General features: G+C 36.5%; 2 protein-coding genes across 3 annotated transcripts in view; one reads left to right on the top strand and one right to left on the bottom strand.

The window, feature by feature from the left end:
* The window catches only part of SLC6A20 (solute carrier family 6 member 20), a 35,010-nt gene extending 19,123 nt beyond the window's left edge, over nt 1–15,887 (top strand). Inside the window, exons 4-11 of one of the 2 annotated variants that reach the window (XM_015822978.1) lie at nt 816–1,043; nt 2,137–2,247; nt 7,159–7,400; nt 7,823–7,985; nt 12,124–12,328; nt 14,352–14,511; nt 14,629–14,794; nt 15,314–15,887. In XM_015822978.1, coding sequence (XP_015678464.1) covers nt 816–1,043; nt 2,137–2,247; nt 7,159–7,400; nt 7,823–7,985; nt 12,124–12,328; nt 14,352–14,511; nt 14,629–14,794; nt 15,314–15,445 — 1,407 coding nt within the window. In that variant the 3' untranslated portion in view covers nt 15,446–15,887. The remainder of the gene's footprint in view (nt 1–815; nt 1,044–2,136; nt 2,248–7,158; nt 7,401–7,822; nt 7,986–12,123; nt 12,329–14,351; nt 14,512–14,628; nt 14,795–15,313) is intronic. The other variant, XM_015822985.1, reaches the window with a different exon arrangement.
* An 859-nt stretch (nt 15,888–16,746) lies between these two features.
* On the bottom strand, nt 16,747–20,891 carry SNRPD1 (small nuclear ribonucleoprotein D1 polypeptide). Its single transcript, XM_015822997.1, has 4 exons — nt 20,717–20,891; nt 19,599–19,675; nt 17,965–18,156; nt 16,747–16,929 (listed from the first exon to the last, which is right to left on the bottom strand). Exons 1-4 carry the CDS (start codon nt 20,728–20,730, stop codon nt 16,853–16,855), a joined length of 360 nt encoding a protein of 119 aa, XP_015678483.1. The 5' UTR covers nt 20,731–20,891; the 3' UTR covers nt 16,747–16,852.
* Between the last annotated feature and the right edge of the window lie 1,202 nt (nt 20,892–22,093).

The raw sequence follows: 22,093 nt of genomic DNA, 5'->3' as shown, positions 1-22,093 counted from the left end.
TAGCAAAGTTGAATACATTTGGAAAGGTCTGGGATACCTCTGAACCAATAAGATTCTTCTTAAGTACTCAATATCTTAATCTCTCAAAGCTTCATTAGTATTTCATAGATTTTCATATAAATTGATCCCCAAAATGCTGGCTGAATATCTCCTCTCAATCATGACATAATTAAAAAAAACCTCAAACCACTGTATTATGCCCCAGAAATGTTTCAGTTTTCTTAGGTCTATGTACATGCAACATAATATGTTTATCACTGAATAGGAGCAGCTCTCCAGTTTGTCAAATACTTTTCTGATGCTTAATTACAAGTATTATAATAATAGATATAATTATACATAGATGCCAGCTTTTCTGCCTCAGATTTGGCAGTGAATTACTGTCAAGATTTAACATTTTACATGGTTATGATCTGGCAAAAGTCTTCCAGGAACAGCATGGGTAGATAAGAGTCTTTACTGTAAACAAGAATGAAGCAAATCAAGCAGCAGATTGCCCACTGCCAGAGTGAATGTTGAGGTGCTTCTTCTAAAGATAGTGGTTCAAACCTATATCATTTTCTTTATGCCCCTTCAGTTAACTGGCTCTTTGTACAATAATTGCTGCTTTGAAATTGCTAAGTACTTACAGAACTATCAGTTCTGGCCTGAAAATTGTTGTTGTGGGTGATTAGTCACATTGGGGATTAAACCCAGTGCATGTGGTCTATCACATAGCCATCTTCCCCATATCTTGCACTGCAGCCTTTGTATTTGGATGTCCGACAGTATTGGGAATTATCTATATGGATTTAATGTCTGATTCACCCTTAAAGGATCCTTTGCCATGGGCAAGCTGTCCACTGAGTATTAACCACACAAACTATGAGGAAGAATGTGAGAAAGCAACACCGACTCAGTACTTCTGGTATAGGAAAACCCTCAATATTTCTCCATCCATTGAGGAAAGTGGAAGCATCCAATGGGAGCAAGCAGCTTGTCTCATCCTGGCTTGGCTAGTGGTCTATTTGTGTATTCTGCGTGGAACAGAACATACTGGAAAGGTAAGAAATGTACTGGAGTTGAACATACTAGGGTTTCATAAATATAACTGAAGACAAGAAAAAAATCCTGAAAACCTTTTAAAATAATTTGGGATTTAATTTGGCCAGGGAATTATAGTTAGTTGTATGAATAAACACAACCGGTGACTTTTTAACAGAAAAATAGACTCTGAGCTCTGTGAATTTCTCTATCACAAAAGTTCATGTTATTAGAAAGGTTTTTATAAACATATGAATAGAAATGTGCGTAGTTGAAATGAAATAGGCAGTAAATGCATGTGCATGTTTGCATCTATGCATATGTACTTGAAGAACTGAAACAACATTAAACATTTAGTTATCTTAATTCAGTTGTCATAGAAAGATCTGAAATTTGAAAGCTTGCCCTACTAAATGTTATTTCAATGACTATTAGAATATTACAATTTTTAGCCAACTACAGATAGTCTTCAACATAACCATTTGTTTAGTGACCTTTCAAAGTCACAACAGCACTGAAAAAAGTGATGTATGATAATTTTTCAGTTACAACCATTGTGGTATTCTCAAGGTCACACGATCAAAATTTGAATGTTTGGCAACAGGCATGTATTTTTGATGGTTGCTATGTCCTGAGGTCATGTTATCACCTTTTGTGACCCTTTGACAAGCAGTCAATGGGGAAGCCAGATTCACTTAACAGCCGTGTTACTAATTTAACAACTCAGTGATTCACTTAACAACTGTGTCAAGAAAGATCATAAAATGGGGCAAAATTCACTTAACAACAGGCAATGGAAACACGAGATTCAATTGTGGTTGTAAGTCAGGAACTACCTACATAATTAAAGCCAATAATATATTCATTTGTCATAAGAACCAGAAATTATGGCCATTCCAAATTATATTCCAAAACATTGAATTATTTATTTTATTGATTGAAGCTCATAATTAAGAGTTCAGTATGAGTACACATGTACCATTTGGAATTTAATCTCTAATGCTAAATAATAATATTCTTGAAACTCATTTAGAATTTAAAATAAAGATATTAATTATCAGCTATAGGAATATTTTCCACTTCTAATAAATGTACCTTTTTATTTTTTTGCAGATTGTTTATGTAACAGCTACATTACCTTATGTAGTCCTTATTATATATTTAATCAGAGTCTTAACACTTCATGGAGCTACTAATGGACTGCGATATATGTTCACTCCAAAGGTACATTTAAAATAGAACACTAGTATTAGCTTGCTGAAGGTACAGTCAATATTGTACATCTATGGAAGAGGTCAAAAAAATCAAGATGGTACCAAAATCATGCAATTGAAGCTTCCCCTTCTTTTGCATGCATTGAATGTGCAACACTTTCAAAAAGGACAGAATTTTGATGTTTGACTTTTTAAAAAACATTCCCCCCTAAAGATGCCCCAACAGGGTGTAAAAGATGCTATGATGTTATCAAGATGACATGAAAAATTATATACATTTTTATAATTTTATATTTTATTGTTGTTAGCTGCCCAGAGTTATCCCATAGCAAATTAATTAATTAATTGATTAATTAATTAAATTCATTTTCATACTGAGAATGTCCTGATTATCAATAATTGTATAGCATAAGTGGGCAATCATTTGATACTTGGGCATTAAAGTTTGGATGAGGGAGGGTTGAAGAATGCAGAATAAATAGGGCTATGTTTTTTGGAGAGACTGTTGATTGTTGTGCCTTATAAAGTAAAAATGCCTATTAATGCTTTTGTATTACAGTTCTACAATACAAATAATATCAATTTATGACCATAATGGTGCCCAAAATTTCCATCATAAGTCATGACTGCTATGTTGAGGCATCAACATGACCAGACCTGATTTTATAACTTAATTTTCAGTGGTCATTAAACAAATGCCATATTGTTAATGCAGTAGTCATTAAGTGAACGTCACAGTGATTGAGTCAATATATTACTGTGGGTATTTTTTGCTGGAAATTGGCAAACAATGTAATAAAGTGTGGTCATATCATCTTGGAATGCTGCAACCAGCTGTAAACTGGTTGCTAAATACCCAAAATGCAGTTAAGTGATTGTGGATTCAGAACTGCAGAACCAGGTTGTAAGTAGTTTTTTGGGGGAAGGACTGTCATAAATTCAGTCAGTAAGCAAGGACTATTTGTATCCATTTCCTATCTAAAAATAGCAGGAAATTGCCTTCAGTTTTTAGCCATCACCTTGAGAGAATTCTAAAGACTATAAAAACAAGAGTTTCTCATCCCTGTTTTATTAAATCAGTGGAGTATAGGTAGTCCTCGACTTTCAACAGTTCATTTAATGACTATTCAAAGTTACAATGGCACTGAAAAAAGTGACTTATGACCCTTTTTCACACTTATGACCGTTGCAGCATCCCCATGTTCACATGATCAAAATTCAGATGCTTGGCAACTAGTTCATATTTATGACAGTTGCAGTGTCCTGAAGTCATGTGATTCCCTTTTATGCTCTTCTGACAAGCAAAGTCAATGGGGAATCCAGATTCACTTAACAACCATGTTACTAATTTAACAAATGCAGCGATTCACTTAACAACTATGGCAAGAAAAATCGTAAAATGGGGCAAACTCACTTTACAAATGTTTCACTTAGCAACTTAAATATTGGGCTCAATTATGGTCCTAACTCAAGAACTACCTGTATTGGGCTGCATCTTTAAAAAAAAACTTTAAAATAATGTAAAGTCTGGTAATATGGTGTCATTTTTTTTCTTATTATGAATTCATCTACTTACTAAGAAATGAACAAGATGATATGTTGAAAAGAAAGGGCTATCCACCAAACATGAAGGAAGTTCTTATTTTCCACTGCTTTTAGACCATGGGATGCTCTTTCTTTGGAGCTAATATTGGCCCCAAGTTATGGCAAGGAATGAAATGTATTTTTTAAAATATATTTAATCTTTCTAAAGGATTAGTTTTCTATTAGTTTTCTCCAGGGGAAAGGCTCTTTTATTTTTAGTTGAATATCATCTTGGCAGTAGTTGTGGAAAATTAGTATATACATAAAATACACACACACACACACACACACACACATACATTACTAGCAATAGAATCAAAATTCAGTAATAATACAAATTGCCTGCTCAGTATGCCAATGTTCAAATGTACCCTTGAGTACCCTCGTTTAGTCATTGTCGCCTCTTCAAATACATACATACATACATACACAAATGATTCTGCTCTGTTGATGTCCAAAAAAATTAATTTGGGATTTTTATATGACGTAGCATTACATATAAGGGACAGTTTGGTGTAGTGGTTAAGGCACCAGCTACGTCATATAAAAACATGCTTTTTATATGACGTAGCATTACATATAAGGGACAGTTTGGTGTAGTGGTTAAGGCACCAGCCTAGAAACTGTGACAATCCTCCCTTAAGATCAGCTGGGTACCTTGGACCAGACACTCTATTTCAGCCCTTGGAAGAAGGCAATGGCAAACCACTTCTGAAATCTTGCCAAGAAAACTTCAGGGACTTGTCAAGGAGTCAACAGTGACTCAAAGGCAACAACAACAGCTGCATGACATATAACCTCTCCTAATGTCAGGGAACACAATATAACAGCATGAATTAACAATGGTTGAAACTGCCAGAACAGTTTGTATCTCCATCGACACCCAAAGTGATAAATGAGGAAGAGGAAAAGGAGGAGGAGGAGGAGGTGGTGGTGGTGGTCAGGGAAATCAGACAATGTAAAAACTGGAAACTGAATTATACAGGCAGTCTTGACTTATGACAACAATTGGGACTGGAATAGTCATTACTAAGTGATGCAGTTATAAAGCAGATGTCACGTAACCACATCACTTTGTGACCACAATCCTGGCATTCTGTGTTCCTGTTTTTAACCAAGAATTGCAGGTCATTAAGAAAGCACACATCCCAATCCAAACCATTTGAGCTTGGTCTCTCCTAGCCCCAAGTCTGATTAAGGCAAGGAGATGCACCCAATTCCCTCCACTTGTTTATCTCCTCTCCATTTCTGTCCTTTTGGCCAGCCTGCCTCCAGCCTCGTGGGGTCACAAGCAATCCTAAAATCATGTGGCTATGTGCTTGCTTTTCATACCTGGGAAACTGCAGCTACTCCAGCCCAATCCCAAACACAGTCATCCTTGTGACACTGCACTCAGAGACCCCTGTAGCCCAACACTCTATTGCTTTGCTAGCTCCTTGCTCCTGCTGATAATTGCCAGACTCAGCTGGGCAATGATATAAAAGAAAATGACTTCTTCTTCTTCTTCTTCTTCTTCTTCTTCTTCTTCTTCTTCTTCTTCTTCTTCTTCTTCTTCTTCTTCTTCTTCTTCTTCTTCTTCTTCTTCTTCTTCTTCTTCTTCTTCTTCTTCTTCTTCTTCTTCTTCTTCTTCTNCCTCCTCCTCCTCCTCCTCCTCCTCCTCCTCCTCCTCCAACAAATCTGAAGCCCAGCTGCATCCAGGGACCACTGCAAATGAGCTTTTTGGTGGGCATGCCTCATTAGCAGCAGGAACAAGAAGATATAGGATGGCAGAGGGCCAAAAGGTCATAGGTAGTGGTGGTGGAAATAGGAAGGTAGTTGACCTGTCCCTGTGGGCATAAGTGTGGATGGACTACCAAATACCTAAATTTTATTCACATGACTGCAAGGTTGTTGATACAACCATAATTTCTGGCATGGGTCATAAGTCTCTTTGTTCTGTATTGTCATAAGTCTGAATGGTCACTGAACAAATGGTTATATGTCGAGGACTACCTGTGATACATATGACATAAAACTAGAATATATATATGAATGATATGTGGACAATATTTAATCATAGTATGATTACAGAACTGGGTAAACAGGAAAATAATCAATACCACATAATATGGTGGAATCCTGCCTTCCTTCCCAAATCTTCTCTGGCTCATCTCCCACTCCTCTAGGACAGATTTATCTAGGGGAAAAGAGGAGATATTATCTCTTTTGGTTATAGATATTTCTCTGCCAATAAAAATATCCCATTGCATTATTCCCAATACTACAGATTCAAGCAATAACTTTGAATTTAAAGGTTGGTTACACTTGCAGAAAAGGAGGTCAGGTGCAGGACAACATCCCTGATACTCAAATGCCTGGCACCAACTTTATTTTAGTAATAATAAAACCATAATTATCTTATTAAACTTTGAGTACTTTTAAGAAAAAAAGAAATTCATTAAATCTGATGTAAATATGACCTTATGCATTTGGATTTACAGTAATTAAACTGCAGAAAATGGCTGTGTTTTAAGCTGAGCCAATATGCTGCATTCTTTTTCATTACAGGTAGCCCTCAATTTATAATCAAAATGGAGCCTGCCCATCACAGTTGTAAGTCGTGACGGTCATAAAATGGATTGATCACATGATCGACCCATTTTTACAACTTTTTTTGCAGCAATCATTAAACGAATACAGCAATTGTAAAATGGCAGTTGTAGTTGTTAAGTGAATGCCATAGTTGTTAAGCAATCCAGTGGTTTGCTATAGGTGCAGTTTTGCCGAAAACCAGAAGTAAATGCCAGTTTTCAACCAAACTTGTAAAACTAGGCCACAAATGCTGCCTAGTTTCAAAGTGGCTGAAGTTTGATAATATGACTGGGGGGAGAGGAAACTGTCAGAACTTCAAATCCAGTTTTGTTGCAACTTTGAACAGTTGCTAAGTGACCAATTGTAAATCAAGGACTATCTATATCAGGGGTCCCCAACCCCTGGTCCATGGACCAGTACCGGGCTGCGGCATGCCAGCAACTGGTCCACACAAACAAGGAAAGCCCCATTTGCAGGAGGAAGGCAGCATAAAAAACCAAGCCCCCTCCAGTCTGCGGAAAAACCTCTCTCCACATAACCAGTCCCTGGTGCCCAAAAGGTTGGGGGCCTCTGAACTATATCATAAACTACAGACTGGTAGTGAGCTGTCTTTCAGTTCCATTAAGGAAGTAGAATTTTTGAAATGCTACAAAAACAAAGAAATTTGTGGGTGCCTCTGGATTTTTGCTATGCGTAATATGACTAATATAGCTACTTTCTGAAAATGATACATCATTAATCCATTCTCATCAATTATGCCTTGCAGCTAGAGCAACTAGCAAACCCCAAGACTTGGATTAATGCAGCTACTCAAATCTTCTTCTCTCTCGGCCTGGGCTTTGGTAGTTTGATAGCGTTTGCCAGCTACAATGAGCCAAACAACAATTGTGAGCGACATGCCATCATTGTTTCCTTAATAAATAGTGCCACCTCAATATTTGCCAGCATTGTCACATTCTCCATTTATGGTTTTAAAGCAACTTTCAACTATGAAAGCTGCATAAACAAGTAAGCTTGGTTTTTAATCCAGATTTATTTTTCTCTTTTAAATCTGCTCAATCAACATACACATTTAAAAATGATTTACTGAAGTTAGGATTTTTTTCAATAAATAATTCCTGATTCATATTCCAAGAAAAGTTTCTTTTATGATATATAAGGTGTCTGGGTTTAGAAAGGTTTCTGAAATAAGATGACAACTAAGTATGAAATCTCATTAAAAATGGATCTTAATACTTGTAACCACAGCTAATGTGCTGCTAACAATTGTCTAAAATTTAATAATATTTTTTGTTATGATAAATAAACAGTAATTCTGTCTTCCTTGAATTGCTTTCCCCTTCTTACTTTTTGAAAACTCTAAAATGTTGAAAAGTGTTGAGAATCCTGTAATTTGTTTTATTATATTTTTTTTTTAAATTGCCTTTCAGGGTGATCTTGCTGTTGACTAATTTTTTTGATCTGAAGGAAGGTTTATTGACAACAGAAAACCTTGAGAACATGAAGCAGTACCTAGAATCTGCTTATCCTGGAAAATATGCAGAAGTATTGCCACAGATCAAGAACTGCACTTTGGAAACTGAACTAGACACTGTGAGTCCCTCCCTCCCTCCCTCCCTCCCTCCCTCCTTCCTTCCTTCCTTCCTTCCTTCCTTCCTTCCCCTCTTTTTTCCAGAAAGAATATGATGACACCCACTTGCTGATGTCAAGAAATTTGGTCAGTGCCTTGAATATGCAATAGCTGATCTATTGAGAATGGGAGACCTTGTTTAAATCCTCATTTAGCCATAAACTCACCATGAACCAGTAATTACTTCTCAGTCTTTTTTAAAAAAAATTAATACAGAAAATTAAAATACAAACTTCAAAGGGGGGGGGATTGGAGATTTTATAAAAACAAAACTAAATAAAGACATTAAAAAGACATATTAGAAAGACAAAAGACAAAAATACATATCATCCCCCTAGTTGAACACTGACAAATATATAACAATAATAGTTTTCTCCCCTTATGAGTCAGGTCTAAGATTTATAAGCTTGTACATCTATTTGAACCAATCTGACCTGTTATACATCTAGCTATAATAACAGGTTAATCAACAACTATGTTAAACTTAAAAAGCCCTTTATTAACTATTTTTATTGTAATAAGCTCATAGAAAGTTTACAACAGTTTCTTATCACTTCAATCCTTATCTCTAATCTGGCCAGGATCCTCGTTGGACTTTTGATAATAAAACCATTCTTTAGATTTTTAATTAGGATATTTCCCAACAATTGCATCCCATTTCACAGAGCCAGGAGTTTCTGTTATAAGTATCTCTGCAACATCCACTGTTCAAAAAGTCTCTCTGAAAAGGCAGGATTCATCCTAAAAAACCCCATCACTCATAAATTCCATTATTTCTGAATTTCTTGTATTCGTGTCCTTGTCAAACTTTTCTGCTAGATCTGAATTTTCAGACCAGGTTTGTCCTTCTTCATGTCTTGCAGCAACAAATCATATTCCAATTCTTCAAATTGCAAAGTCCAACTGTTATTTTCTGCTTTTTGGTGTTATCCTGAGTTTGATTCTAAACCACTGTTAACGCATCTTTTTTTTTTATTATTTAGAAAGAAAGCCAGTAAAATAGAAAGCATTCTTTTTTTAAAGGTTCCCAGAAAAGCTTTATCTTCTTCTGTAGACATTTTGAAAAACACACAATTCCTTTCAAGGATAAGAGAAGCAGATATATCATTACAAAATGTAGAGAGAAGTTAAGATAATTTTTTTCCCGGGTAAAAAGTAATCAAAAGAATTTTCCTATTTTTCTTTCCTTAAAAAAAATATTGGTAAGAATAAAATTCTTATAATATAATCCAATGTAAGTGTAAGTCCTATTGGGTAACTTTTACTACCAGAGAGTGAATTATCCCCACCAGCTTCCTTACAGAAAATGAAAGTGTTTTGTAATTCAATGGCAAACAATGAGAGAACAAAGAAAAAAGTTGTAAAGATCCAGCAAGGGTTGTAAGATAGGTCAGCAGTCAACTAGTCCAGAATTCTCCAACCTTTCTGGCTTTGTGGATTGGCAAGGAGGAGAAGACGGGAATGGTTCCACACAAGCGGCTGGTAAACGTGCGCATGCAGCTCCATTTGTGCAAGCAGCATGGACGCACACCTATCACTCATACAAATGGAGCTTGCGTGCATGGATTTGCCTGCTGCTCGCACAAGTGTGGATGTGCACGTGCGTGTGAGCCCGCCACTTCCGTGGCCCAGTTGCAAATAGCTTACAGTCTGTTACTGGGCTGTGGCTCAGGAGCTGGGAATCCCTGCACTAGTCTATTAAAGTATAGATAGAAAAGTAAAGGAATTTTAAAAGTGCAATTAAAACCAAGGCATGCTTAAAAAAATGATCAGCTGAATGGTAAAGATGGTAAAAGACTTGACCTTCTGATCGCTCCTTACTGAGAATTGCAATCTTCAAGATCCCTCTCCTCTGAAGATGCACAAACGTCCAAAGATTTTCTTTGTCCTTCCTTCTTGTTCCTGTTCGATTCTAGGAAGCAAAGTTGATAAATAGCCAGCTTTGGTGACAAAATCAGCAATTTGTCAGTGGGAGAGAAAAAAATTGCCTGCCATTCAGCACGCCATCTTGGGGGAAATCAGTAATTATCTCTTAGTCTTACTTCAGATGATTGTCAGTTCTCCATTTTTATCTTCATAGCAATGCATATTCCTGTTTGGGTATTGAAACTTGTTGAATCTTAACATTTTTTCAAGCAGTTAAGTTCTTATTCAATTTACATTTCCATGTAAACAAAGCTTCACCAACTTGATTAATTAATACTAATAATTAATATTATTAATAAATAATAAATAAAGTGGACCTAGAACAACAATCCTTTGAAGTGGGTTGATTGTAATTATAACTACATTGTGGTGAATGAATGAATGATAAACCTTGAAAGTCAGGGTAAAATTTTGTTTTTGTGTATGCATGTGTGTTTGTGTTCAAAACTATATAATAGTTTTCCCACCTGGTAATCTGGATCAAATTGCAAAAAGAGGCTTATAATTGATGCTGCAATGGCAACAGTATTAAGACTTTTTCCTAATGTTATGTCTCAATTGTTTTACAATACGTGTTGTTTTCTTTATATGTTACAATGCTCACAAAGGCAAAATATAACTTTTGAAAGACATTACAATAGTACTAGATATGATTTTGCAAAAAATTAGTAACCATATTCACAGAAATCAGGTGTTGCAAAATGTGCAAGGCAACTTTTCACAGGTTATTGTGCACTTATCCAGAATGAATGTCACTTCCACTATCCATACCATTGTTCAATTTCATCATCTCTTCTACAATCCCGTACTATTGTTTTGTTTCAACATCTAGATCGTAATTAATACCAATTTTGACTGAATGGTATCATCTCAAGCTCTGAAGCACTTACGGAAATCATTTAGATTGGATGAAATACTCGTAGTGAGATTTATATCTCACATGTAGGACTATTATTGGATTCTAACATGCCACCTAAATTGATGTGTGATTTGTTCTGAACTACAAAAACACAGATGATCAATAGTTGGCAACTAAGTTGAGAGTTTTTTGAGTAAATGTTGCCATCTAGTTGTCATGTGGATTTTGCAGCCCATATATGGCCAGGTAGATGAAACATAAATGAACAGAGATTAATTTCAATATTCTTTACTGGGTACACATGGTGAAATATGGCTTGCTTGTTTGGAAATTAGGTTTTTTAGAAATAGCCCTTAAGATTTGCTGAATGATTGTTTAGCAAATTAAGTGAACCCAACAAATTGAAATTATTCTGGCTAATCAAATAACCCAGTAAATTTTATATAGGTATATGTATATATATATGTATATGTATATGTATATATGTGTGTGTGTGTGTAATTCTTGTTTAGTGATTCACTAATTTAGCAATCATTCATAGTTACAGTGATAATGATTTTTTTTTTTTGCAATCAATCTTCACATTTACAACAGTTGCAGATCTGTAAAGCAAAGGAAATCTGAAATAGGAATGTAAGCAGTCAGTTTCACATTGCAAATGCTTCGCTTAATAACCATGCCAATCCAAATTGTAATGGCTAACTGAGGACTACCTATATCTCTTCACTTTATATATTGCTTTTCTTCGTAGAGGTAATGGAAGAGATACAGGACCATTTCCTCCAATGGCTTCGGATATTACATAAACACAGCCAATAAATGGCTCTCACTGGCTTCCAGTTCATTCTTAGGCTCACTTGAAAGTGCTACTCCTTATCTATAACTTTTTAAATGGTTGAGATCTGATAGCAGAAAGATCTATCAAACAGCAATAAACAAGTGAATAGGACCCCACAAAGAAATAACGTCAAAACAACTTTCTTCATATTTTTTGCAAGCATATAAATTAAAAATATTCAGCATATTATTTTAGTTCAGCCACATTCTAAAATATTTACATCATAGTCAAATACAGCAGCCATCTGACCTAACTGCCTTGCCATTTTTTTGTCCTCTAAGTGAAACCATCTTTGTAATAAATTAATTCATAGACTCAGTTCAACTCATCTTTTTTTCCTCAGGTTTTAAACAATAGTTTACAATTGTTAAGGCAATGGTTAGGCCCTGGGGAAAAATGATTTTTCCTTTAACCAATGGTTCTTGTATACAAGATACTGAATTTGTTCTTCTTAATAATTTTGCTCTTTTTTCATCAGGCTGTGCAAGGGACTGGGCTAGCATTCATAGTATATTCTGAAGCGATTAAAAATATGGAGATCTCACAATTGTATTCAGTGCTATATTTTGTCATGTTGCTGACGCTTGGAATAGGCAGCATGCTGGGAAACACTGCAGCCATTCTTACTCCTCTGACTGACATCAAGTTCCTCTCTTCTCATGTACCCAGGGAGATTATCTCAGGTAAATTTGATAGCTACAATGATATTGAATAATTTCAAGGCCTGGCAAGACTAGCAGTACAATTAGAAGATATCATGATATGCCTGTAATTGCAATACAGGTAGTTCTCGAATTACGACAGTTCATTTAGCAATGGTTCAAAGTTATGACACAACCCTGCCAAAAGTACTTACGACAGTCTCAAAGTTATAAATGTTGCAGCATCACGGCAATCAGTCGACCTTATGACCAACCACAGAGACACTGCAACCTCCCCTCTGCCTATTCCCCCTCCCTGACAGGGACCTAACAGACACTGGCCCTGCTATATTAGCCCACCAGCTCCTCTCCACCCTGTTACCGATCGCTCATTTACCTTTCGAAGATCCTGAGTTCCAGAACAGGCTGACTGCTCCTTCTCTCTCCCCAAGGGAGCTGTTTCCTCTCCAGCCTCTCTGCTGCGGGGTTTGCGTGGCAGCCTGATTTCTTTGCCTGCTACCTGCGTTCCAAAAATGGAGTGGAGAGAGCAGGAGGAAGCATGGTCTGCTCAGCTTGGCTGTCTGCACAGGACACCCGATCCACTTTTGGAGTGCCACGCAGCCTTGGTGAGCCAGGAGTGCGAGATCGCTCCCCGAACTGTCCCTTTGCAAAAGCTGTGGGCATGGAGAACAGAAATCTTTGGGGGCATGAGATTGCACTCCTTCAGGCCTCTATTCTCCACGCTGAAAGCTTTTGCAAAGGGACAGAAGGCTTTGAGCAGCGTTAAAGCACTCCCCCCAAACTTCCATTCCTTTGCAAAAGCTTTCGGCGTGAGAACAGAAGCCTTTGGGGACGCAATATCGCATTCCTTCAGACTTATCGAGGCTGCCTGGTACTCCAAAAGCAGAATGGGTGTCCTGTGCAGGCAGCCTCGGTGAGTCAACGAAGGTGAGCAGGACGCACTTGTCCTGTTGTCTTTGCTTTCACCATTCCGCTTTTGGAGCGCCAGGAGCAGGCAAAGAAACTGCAGCGAAGAGGCTGGAGAGGAGACAGCTCGCTTGATCACGATCTTCGAAAAGTAAGTGAATCTCCACAGGCCCAGTGCCTGTGGAGACCCAGTGGGGCAGGATGGGGGGGGGGGAAAGCATGATATATCTCAGTGGATAGGAGGAGGCCTTGGGTGGTTGGAAGCAGAGCCCCCCCATGGTCTTCCCCCCCCCGAGATACCTCACGTGTACTTAACGGCCTATGCATTTGACTAGTGAATACATTGGGTAAAACAGGGATCACTTTCATTTAATGTGATCTAATTAATAACTCCTCGGGTTACGAATGTAATTGGCAGGCTCTATTACATTCATAACTCAAGGATTACCTGTATGGCTTTGATCATAATCATGCATAATCCTTCTTATGGTTATATGTGAATGCCAACTGCAGGCAGTTCCTCTTCTAAATAGGAAAATATCCATGACTAGAAATGTGAGCATCCTTATTTCTAAAAAGGAGCCAATTTGGTGTAGTGATTAAGGTCCTGAGCTAGAAACTGTAAAACCATCTATTCTAGGCCTGCCTTAGGCACAAAGCCAGCTGAGTGACCTTGGGCCAGTCCTTCTTTTAATCCTAGGAAGAACACTAATGGCAAACCACTCCCCAAAAAGCTTGCCAAGAAAATTGCAGAGACTTGTTCAGTCACCAGGAGTCCAAGCTGACTTAAAGGTACCTCCCCACTCCAATTGTACCTATAATCTTGTGAGACAATGCAAATCAGACTTAATGTTGATATATCAATTCAATCCAATTTGTTTTCTATTTTTTTAAAGACTGAGATTCAACACTATAGATTATTTTGCTATAAGCTAGTTTTCTCTCTGTAAATTGTGTGACTATACCAATTATAGCCATCATCGGTAAGTTGAAAAAACTGCAATACATCTTGTCTGATTTGAAATTAAAGCAACTATTATTTCTAGCAAGACTACATATTCAGTAAAAAGAATATAAAATTTGTTCTGATCCAAGCTTTTTTAAACACTGAGGTTGAAAGCATTTGTTATTTTTATAGGTAGCGTGTGCATCATCAACTGTGTCATTGGCCTAATATTTACTACAAGGGCTGGTAACTATTGGTTTAATATCTTCAATGATTATGCTGCTACTCTTTCCTTGCTGCTTATTGTACTGGTGGAAACTATTGCTGTTTGTTACATATATGGGTTAAAAAGGTAAGTTAGTAACAATGCTTTCTTATCACATCATTACCATGTCATTGTATAATTTATTATTTTGCACTTATATACCAATTTCTTCCAAGATGTCAAGAGCTTTTCTTTCTTTAACAGATTTAGTAAAGACCTTTGTGTGATGATAGGACATGAGCCAAGTTGGTATTGGAAAATTTTATGGGCTTTTATCAGTCCAATATTAATCATAAGCCTGTTTGTGTTTTACATCACGGACTACATCAGGACAGGGATATCCCAGTATCAAGCCTGGGATGCAACAGAGGTATTTTACTGAATTTGTTTTTTCTGTTTGCAGCTTAAATTTAGCAGTTGGGGGAGATGGGCGATCTAGAAATATAAAAAATAAATAATTCATAAAACATTGGTGTAAAACATCCTTTCCTAACATGGCAGTTTTCCAATATTATAGAATGCAATTTTCAAATTTGCTGGTCAGTATAGCAAAAAATTATATTGGCTGGGAATTCCAGGAATTGCAGCCAATAAAATGGACCCAAGCTGGAAAAATGGTGAAAAATATCTGCCTTTGAATTTGAAATGATTCTAGGCTACTACGGTAGCATCTACAGTATATAATTGCCATTCTAGGCTACTAGCATTATAATTACCGTTACTGAAATTTGAAGCATGAAAAATTATCACTATGAAAAGAATGCAAATGAAAAAATGTGATCATTTAGTAATAGAAATATTTTACCATCAACCCCAAGATTAAAATAGCAACATATCTTTCCTTGGCATTATTGTAGGCAGTTTCATAATTTGGTTATGTTTCTTGTAGGGAAAGCTGGTTACAAAAGATTATTCAAGAGGTGGCCTAGTAGTTATTGGTCTGCTTGTGGCATCAACATCATTATGCATACCATTAGGAGCATTAGTAACTTTTATAAAGCTCAGAAGAAATCGCCAATAATTGGACTTTAGCAACCGATGCAGTTTTCACATCCCAGTTTGAAGATTATACGTTTTAAGTGGCAGCAATCAACAAAGCAAATCCCGGGTAACCAAATATTCCTGCCAAAATAGACTTATCCATTCTCCATCAAGAAAACGGCTTTGCAGAAGATAACTGGAGATTGGTTTTGATAAAGACAAGATTATACTTGAAAATATTGGTTCTGTTCAATTACACAAAGGAAATCTGGCATATGTGAATGTGAACTCTGGTTGTAAAACATCCAAGAAGTCATGTGGTACAAGAAACTGATTTTTCTATATGGATAGTTTGATTATGCAACTCATTTTCATGGTAATTTGTAAGTTATATGAACAAAGCATTGTCATTCTTTACTACTACCAGAGCTGTAGCAATCTAATGAATGTCCATAATTCCCAAAAGAACTATAAAAACAATGGGCAACAGGGCTAGAAAATTTTAAGGGCTACACTGGAATTATGAACTAAGAAACTAAAGACATACAAATTTTAGTTATATACTGAACATGACATCATGTTTAAATACTTACTGTGAAATATTTTTTAATGTTATTATCAAATCACAGAAACCTAAATCAGAAAATCCTGTGAGGAAAATTGTAACTTTTGTTTTACTTGCCTATTTCTTAGTTTTTATTGCTTTTAAGACAAAGGGATTTCAGTACAATGTTTTTGTTTCCTTATGCCACTCTTCAAAGTAATTTCAAAATACAGATTATCCTTGCTTACTAATTATCTTGTTCAGAAACCATTTGAAATTACAATGGTAAAGAACTTTACAAGCAACTACCATAATTGCAGTCTCCACAGCATTCTCTCAGTCACAAGTGCTATTACAGTCAGCAGAGATTGTACTGTAAATGACCTATTATTTTCCCTTGGTCCCCTCCCTTTGTAGAGTGGAGAGATTGGAAAGGGATTACAAGAGAGTAAGGAAGGTCACAATGGGGAATACATATCATGGTGAGAATTTCAAAGGATAGAGAAGTACAAAAAAGAAAAGTACTCTTAGAGACTTAACAACAGAGCTGCTGGTCCCAAATGTGGCTGCTAAATGAGGACTATATTTAATTTTCTCTATAAACTGAAATATTCACAAATGCTTCAGGTTTCAGCAGATGATATAAGAAGAAAAGATAGACTGCAAACTTCACAGTTCTGGAATTCAGAATTAAATATTTCTATTTAAAGTTAATTTCCAAGTTTTGGCTATCAATGTTAAAGATAATACATGTGTAATCAGGGGTTTCATGCAATGTATGAATGTAGAATTTGAACTTAGTGACACATTTCCACATTTGTTTATTTAAACTGACACAAAACAAAACCTGTAAAAAAATACCAGTTGTTTGAGGCCTTTTTTTTAAAAACAGATAAAAAGAAGTTATCGTCTTGGACCCCCTCTTCCTCTTCCACGTCCTCTTCCACGTCCTCTTCCTCTTCCACGTCCTCTTCCTGCAACTGAACATAAAGAAATAAAACTTTATTTTTAAAAAGGCAATCATACCATAGTACTTTTTACTGTATGTTTGTATTTTGTATATATTTTTATTTTAAAACTTATTCCAAATAACTCAAAAGTGAAAAAATATCACCATTCTCTTTTCTTACAATGATCTTATCAAGTCACTTATCTCTGCTTCCAAATTCGAAAATGAGTAGGTTTTGTGAAATATAAACTTGTAAGAAATAATGCTCTAAAATATGTAACTTGACAGCGTTATTCTAAATATATGGGCCAGGTCTCCAATCTTTCCAATTTTGCACTAGTTCTTTTTCTATGTTCTGTCTGGTGTCAGCTTTGATGGTGTCCAGTCACCATGTTCTTTTGGTTTCCTGGTTTCCTTTTAGCACTAACTCTTCCATAATTGCTTTCTTCAGTGAATTCCTCTGCATGACATGGCCAAAGTAAGGGAGATACAGTTTTGTGATTTTGCCTTCTAGTGACATGTCTGGTGATATGTGCCCCAGTATTTGCTGTTAGTCCCTGTTTCTGTCCAAGGAAAATTAACTGTTTAATTTAAGTAACTTAAGAAATATGTATTTGCTATTTAAGAATTATTTAAGCAATTGTTATTGCTCCATTAATTACAAGACAAGGGATAGAGAATTTAAAATTGAAAGAACTTTTTTGAAATGAAAGACAGTATGTGATTAGTCTTACATGATATCTAGCCAGGTACCAAACAATCTATACTTAGTTTTATAGAATCAAATCTGATTTGAAGGGGTGAGATGATAAAAGATCATTACAGAATCACATGATTATGCAAAAATAACAGCAAATGAGTGAGAAATCTTCCAACTTTTATTTTTGAAGTGATACAAATCAATGCGAAATAAACCTTTTATTGTTAAAACTTGTTTTTAAAACCACTACAGTAAGAATTAAAGCTGCAATTTAGGCATCATCACGGATGTTAAATTAAAATGTTCTTAAATTAAATCTGTTCTGAAGCAGATATTTACTGTTGAAGTCTGAAATCAAGAACTAACCTGCCTCCCTTTTTTTGGATTTGACTTTTGGTTCAACATCCACCAGCAAAGTATCAAGAGGCAAACTGTCTGGCAGAATAAAATATCTGATATTATTGCCTCGAATGCTCAATGTCTCCAACTGGACTGGTTCTCTGTTCTTCAAGGTCATCTTTACAGCTTTAAGATGGGTATTCATGCTGACATCCACTCCTGAAAAATAAAATATAGAACATTTCCTAATCTTATGGAAGGCTATGTTATTCCAAGATTGCCTATCTATGGCCATACAACTAGCATAAATTACCTTATGTAAAATACGTGAGAATGCTATACATTTGATCATCACTATATAGAGCTTGAAAAATCATAAGGATCGTTAAAACAAACACATATTTTAAAAAACACTGCACTTTCTTAGAATCTTTTGTCTGCCCTGTTTCCAAAATATTATTTCCATTTTCTTTTTTAATATTCTCAACCACATTTCCTACATAGATACAGAAATTCTCTCTTCCATACACTATTCATGTACTTGACCTATCCTCCAGTCATTCAAAACTTTTTTCCTATCACAATCTTTCTCTAACTAGAACTATGGTCTCTAATATAACAAGTAAGTCAACTGGCCACACTTCTTCCCTTGGCAACTATCAGGCCTTTTGTTCTACCCAATGTCCTACAATAAAAAAAAGCTTTTAAAAAGGAACATAGATATGCTACAACACAGCCCCCAACCTCTGGGCCACAGCCTACTACCAGACCTTGAGCCATTCGGAACCGGGCCATGGAAGTAGCGGGTGAGCACACACATTCCCACTTGCATGAGCAGCAGGCGAGCACATGCACTTTATTTCACAAGCACAGGTGTGCATACCTGCCACTTGCATGGGACCATTAACCCCCCCCCCCGGGCTGGTCAGCAAAGCCAGAAAGGTTGGGAAAATCTGTGTTACAACCAAACTTTATTTTCAAGAATTACTGACCACAAATGGTCTACATAAGATCAAAAATAATGTTTGCTAGATATAACCAGATCTTTTACTTGGATGTTTGCCTAACTGTCCAAACAAAGATAAGCAGGGATAAAGGAATATCCTATGGAAGAATTTAATAGAGGGAATATTCATTACAACCCCTCATTACGACCATTTTATTCAGTGGAAATTCCCCAGCTGTTTGCAACAATGCCACATCATATTCTTAAGATACCAACTGTATACAGTAATTTAAGAAAGGTGAAGACTCCTAGCTGGAATATCATACAAGTATTAAAACATAAATGACAATTTCTTCTTTATTTTGACAATGAAAATTTTTGTGAAAATGTTGTCATTGATTTCTATGAAACACAAAATATACAGAAAGCAATGCTCCAAAAGAATAGCTGGAGTTTTAGAAGTTATAGAAAAAATCATATAGTGAGTTTGGGTAAACAGATTTTTTCAGTCTAATCCAGGAATGCAATTCTAATAATGCTAGATATTTCTCAGTGCTGTAGTTCTGTTCCAAAGCATACTTGCATCAATAAAATGGGAACATGTACACACTCGTGATTTAAGTGAAAGATAAGATACCTGTGAATTTTGCCAAATGTTCAGAATTTTATTTAGTTACAAATCTTTTTGACAATTTCTTCATCCAAAACCTCATACCTGTAATGGTTCCATGTACCTGGGTCCCATTTTTCAGTTCAATGGTGACAGTTTCATGACTAAGTTTCATAAGAAATCTGCATAATTGGAAGAAACATGTTAGTTTATATGTAAATGAATTTCTTTACATAATGAGACAATGACAATAAAAGCTGAAATTCATGCAAAAGGCAAGTGTCTCCACAAGCAAATGTCAAAAACCATTTGACATCCGAGTCATTCTATGGGCTGATCAATGGACAAACCTCTGTGTGTCTGGGAAAATGTCACCCTTCAAAGACCCCTTGAAGGCATTAAAAGTCTTTGAAGAAGGTCTAGCTATATTTAGAGTAGATAAATTGGCATTTTAGACTTTCTCTTGGTTTGGCTATTTCAAATTATAATATTCATGTCCCCAATGCATACCTTAATTGCTTGCTTGACATTGTCTAATTAGGTACATAATGGGCACTAATGATACAGCTACTACATGCATAGTTTGTTTACAATCTGTCCCAACCTCGATTGTATTTGCCCAATAATATTAATAGTTGCAGCTTACAATTACTAGACTGAGCCTTAGCATGTGGTGATATATATAAAATGAGCAGATAATAATCACTCACACTTCTGAATAAGGTTGCCTAAAATCAGATCTGTAAAATATTGCTATTTGAGCAGCTATAGCTTTTCCCTTATTTTAACCTGCATCTGTTAGGATTTCGCTATATACTTTGTACTAGAAATAATAGCTTCGCCGTCCTTTGTGAATGGCCACCTAACGAAAGCAAAGTCCTGGCTCTGAAGACATTTAAGGGTAATAATACTGATTCTCCATTTCAAAATGAAGTGGATCTCAAATCCTTATCATTTATCAGTATCAAAGAAAAAAAAGGAGATGAAATGGATTTTATTCTGAGAATAGATCGCCAAAACCAAGGGAAAATTCTTGCTCTCCTGAAGATCAAGCAGAACCAAGCCAAAGCTAAAGAGCACAAAACGAGACAACAAAAGATCTTCAAGCGCGTCGGAAAGAACTCAAGTCTAGTGAAGGGAGAGGCGGCCATGAAAAGAAAGCCAGGGCCTGGCCGAACGTGTTTCCGAATTGTTCCCGCTTTTCCCGAAGAGCTGACACTTACCGCACGAGTTTCATGGCGGAAAGGCAGGAGGCGCAACTCGAAGCGGCTAAACCAGAGACAGAAACCTCCCCGAGGATGAGAAGCCAAAAGGAATGATCAAAAATTGAGCTTGGTGCAGCCACCTCAAACTAGGCCGCTTCCGTTACTCGCGAAGGGAAGTCACTGGCGCGCTTCTGACCGAGTGCTGAATGAATGGCCGGAAGCACCGCCTCTCCGTTTTCTCTTCCGGAAGTCAAGGTTTAATTAGAGGGCTGTTTTAAAAGAAGCGCCTCCTCTGCAGGATCATCAGTCAGCTCATAGCTTCAGTGCAATAAGGAAGGTGACCTTTGTGCAGAAAATAGGCGGGGCAGAGCTATCAGTCCAGACAGTATAGGAAAGAAAAAAAGCAGAGGGTAGAGCTCATCTCTAAACTGGTCTTTAATGGGCGCCTTCTCTAATACCAAGTTTCCTGTGGTCATTTATGGGAGGGTGCAATAAGGATTTCTCTAATGGGTGAAGAAACAGGAGCCCATCCCAGGGAACTAAGGTATAAATCCCGGAGATCTCCTGTTGGATATAAGAGGTGCTTGAGCGTTCTGCTTCAGCAGCAACTCAAGGTTATAAATTTTCTATCCATAGGGTTGCCAGGTGTCCACTATTTGAGTGGACAGTCCACTTTTTTCACATTATGTTCACTATTTTTTTTTCACAAAATAGTGGACATTTTTTTTATTCAAAAGCTTTATGATGAAATGGTACGTAATCTAAAGCTGTACGGTCTACTTTTTTTTACTACTTAACCCCCCGCCCGCTTGTCCGCTATTTTTTGGAAGCAGACCTGGCAACCCTATCTATCCATGTCTTAAATTTAAATTTACCGACAAAGAATTAAAGGGAGACTAGCTATTTCGAACCATTTAGCTCTCATCAGCTAGCTCGAAATAACCATACTAGTCTCCCTTTAATTCTTTGTCGGTAAATTTAAATGTAATACAGAAATAGTTCGTCACAGAAGCAACTGCCTGTGAAGGCTCCTAGATTGGGATTGAAAGGCGAAAGCAGAAGCAGTATGCTCCGTCGCATATTTGGGTAGATCAGGCTGCTCTAATAGATAGATTTTACCGGAAAACACTCTATCCATGTGTTCAATATTTGAAATTATTTCCGGATGAATGAAAACTCTTTTCTCTCTTCCCATATGTTCATGGATAGAAATAGGGAAGGAAAATCACTGATTCTACACTTGCACAAAATCTTTGTTTGCTAGAAAATGAAATTATTTATGTGTTCAGGTTTATTTATGTGTTCAGGTTTAAAGAATAACAATAACAAATTTAAAGTTATTTTATTGTATGATTGATTTTTTTCCTTGTAAATCACAGTTGCATAATGGCATTG

Source organism: Protobothrops mucrosquamatus, unplaced genomic scaffold, assembly GCF_001527695.2.
Source record: "Protobothrops mucrosquamatus isolate PMUCROS unplaced genomic scaffold, P.Mucros_1.0 scaffold_177, whole genome shotgun sequence".
Lineage (NCBI taxonomy): Eukaryota > Metazoa > Chordata > Lepidosauria > Squamata > Viperidae > Protobothrops > Protobothrops mucrosquamatus.
The sequence above is the reverse complement of the archived record's forward strand: the minus strand, read 5'-3'. Positions and strand labels throughout refer to the sequence as shown.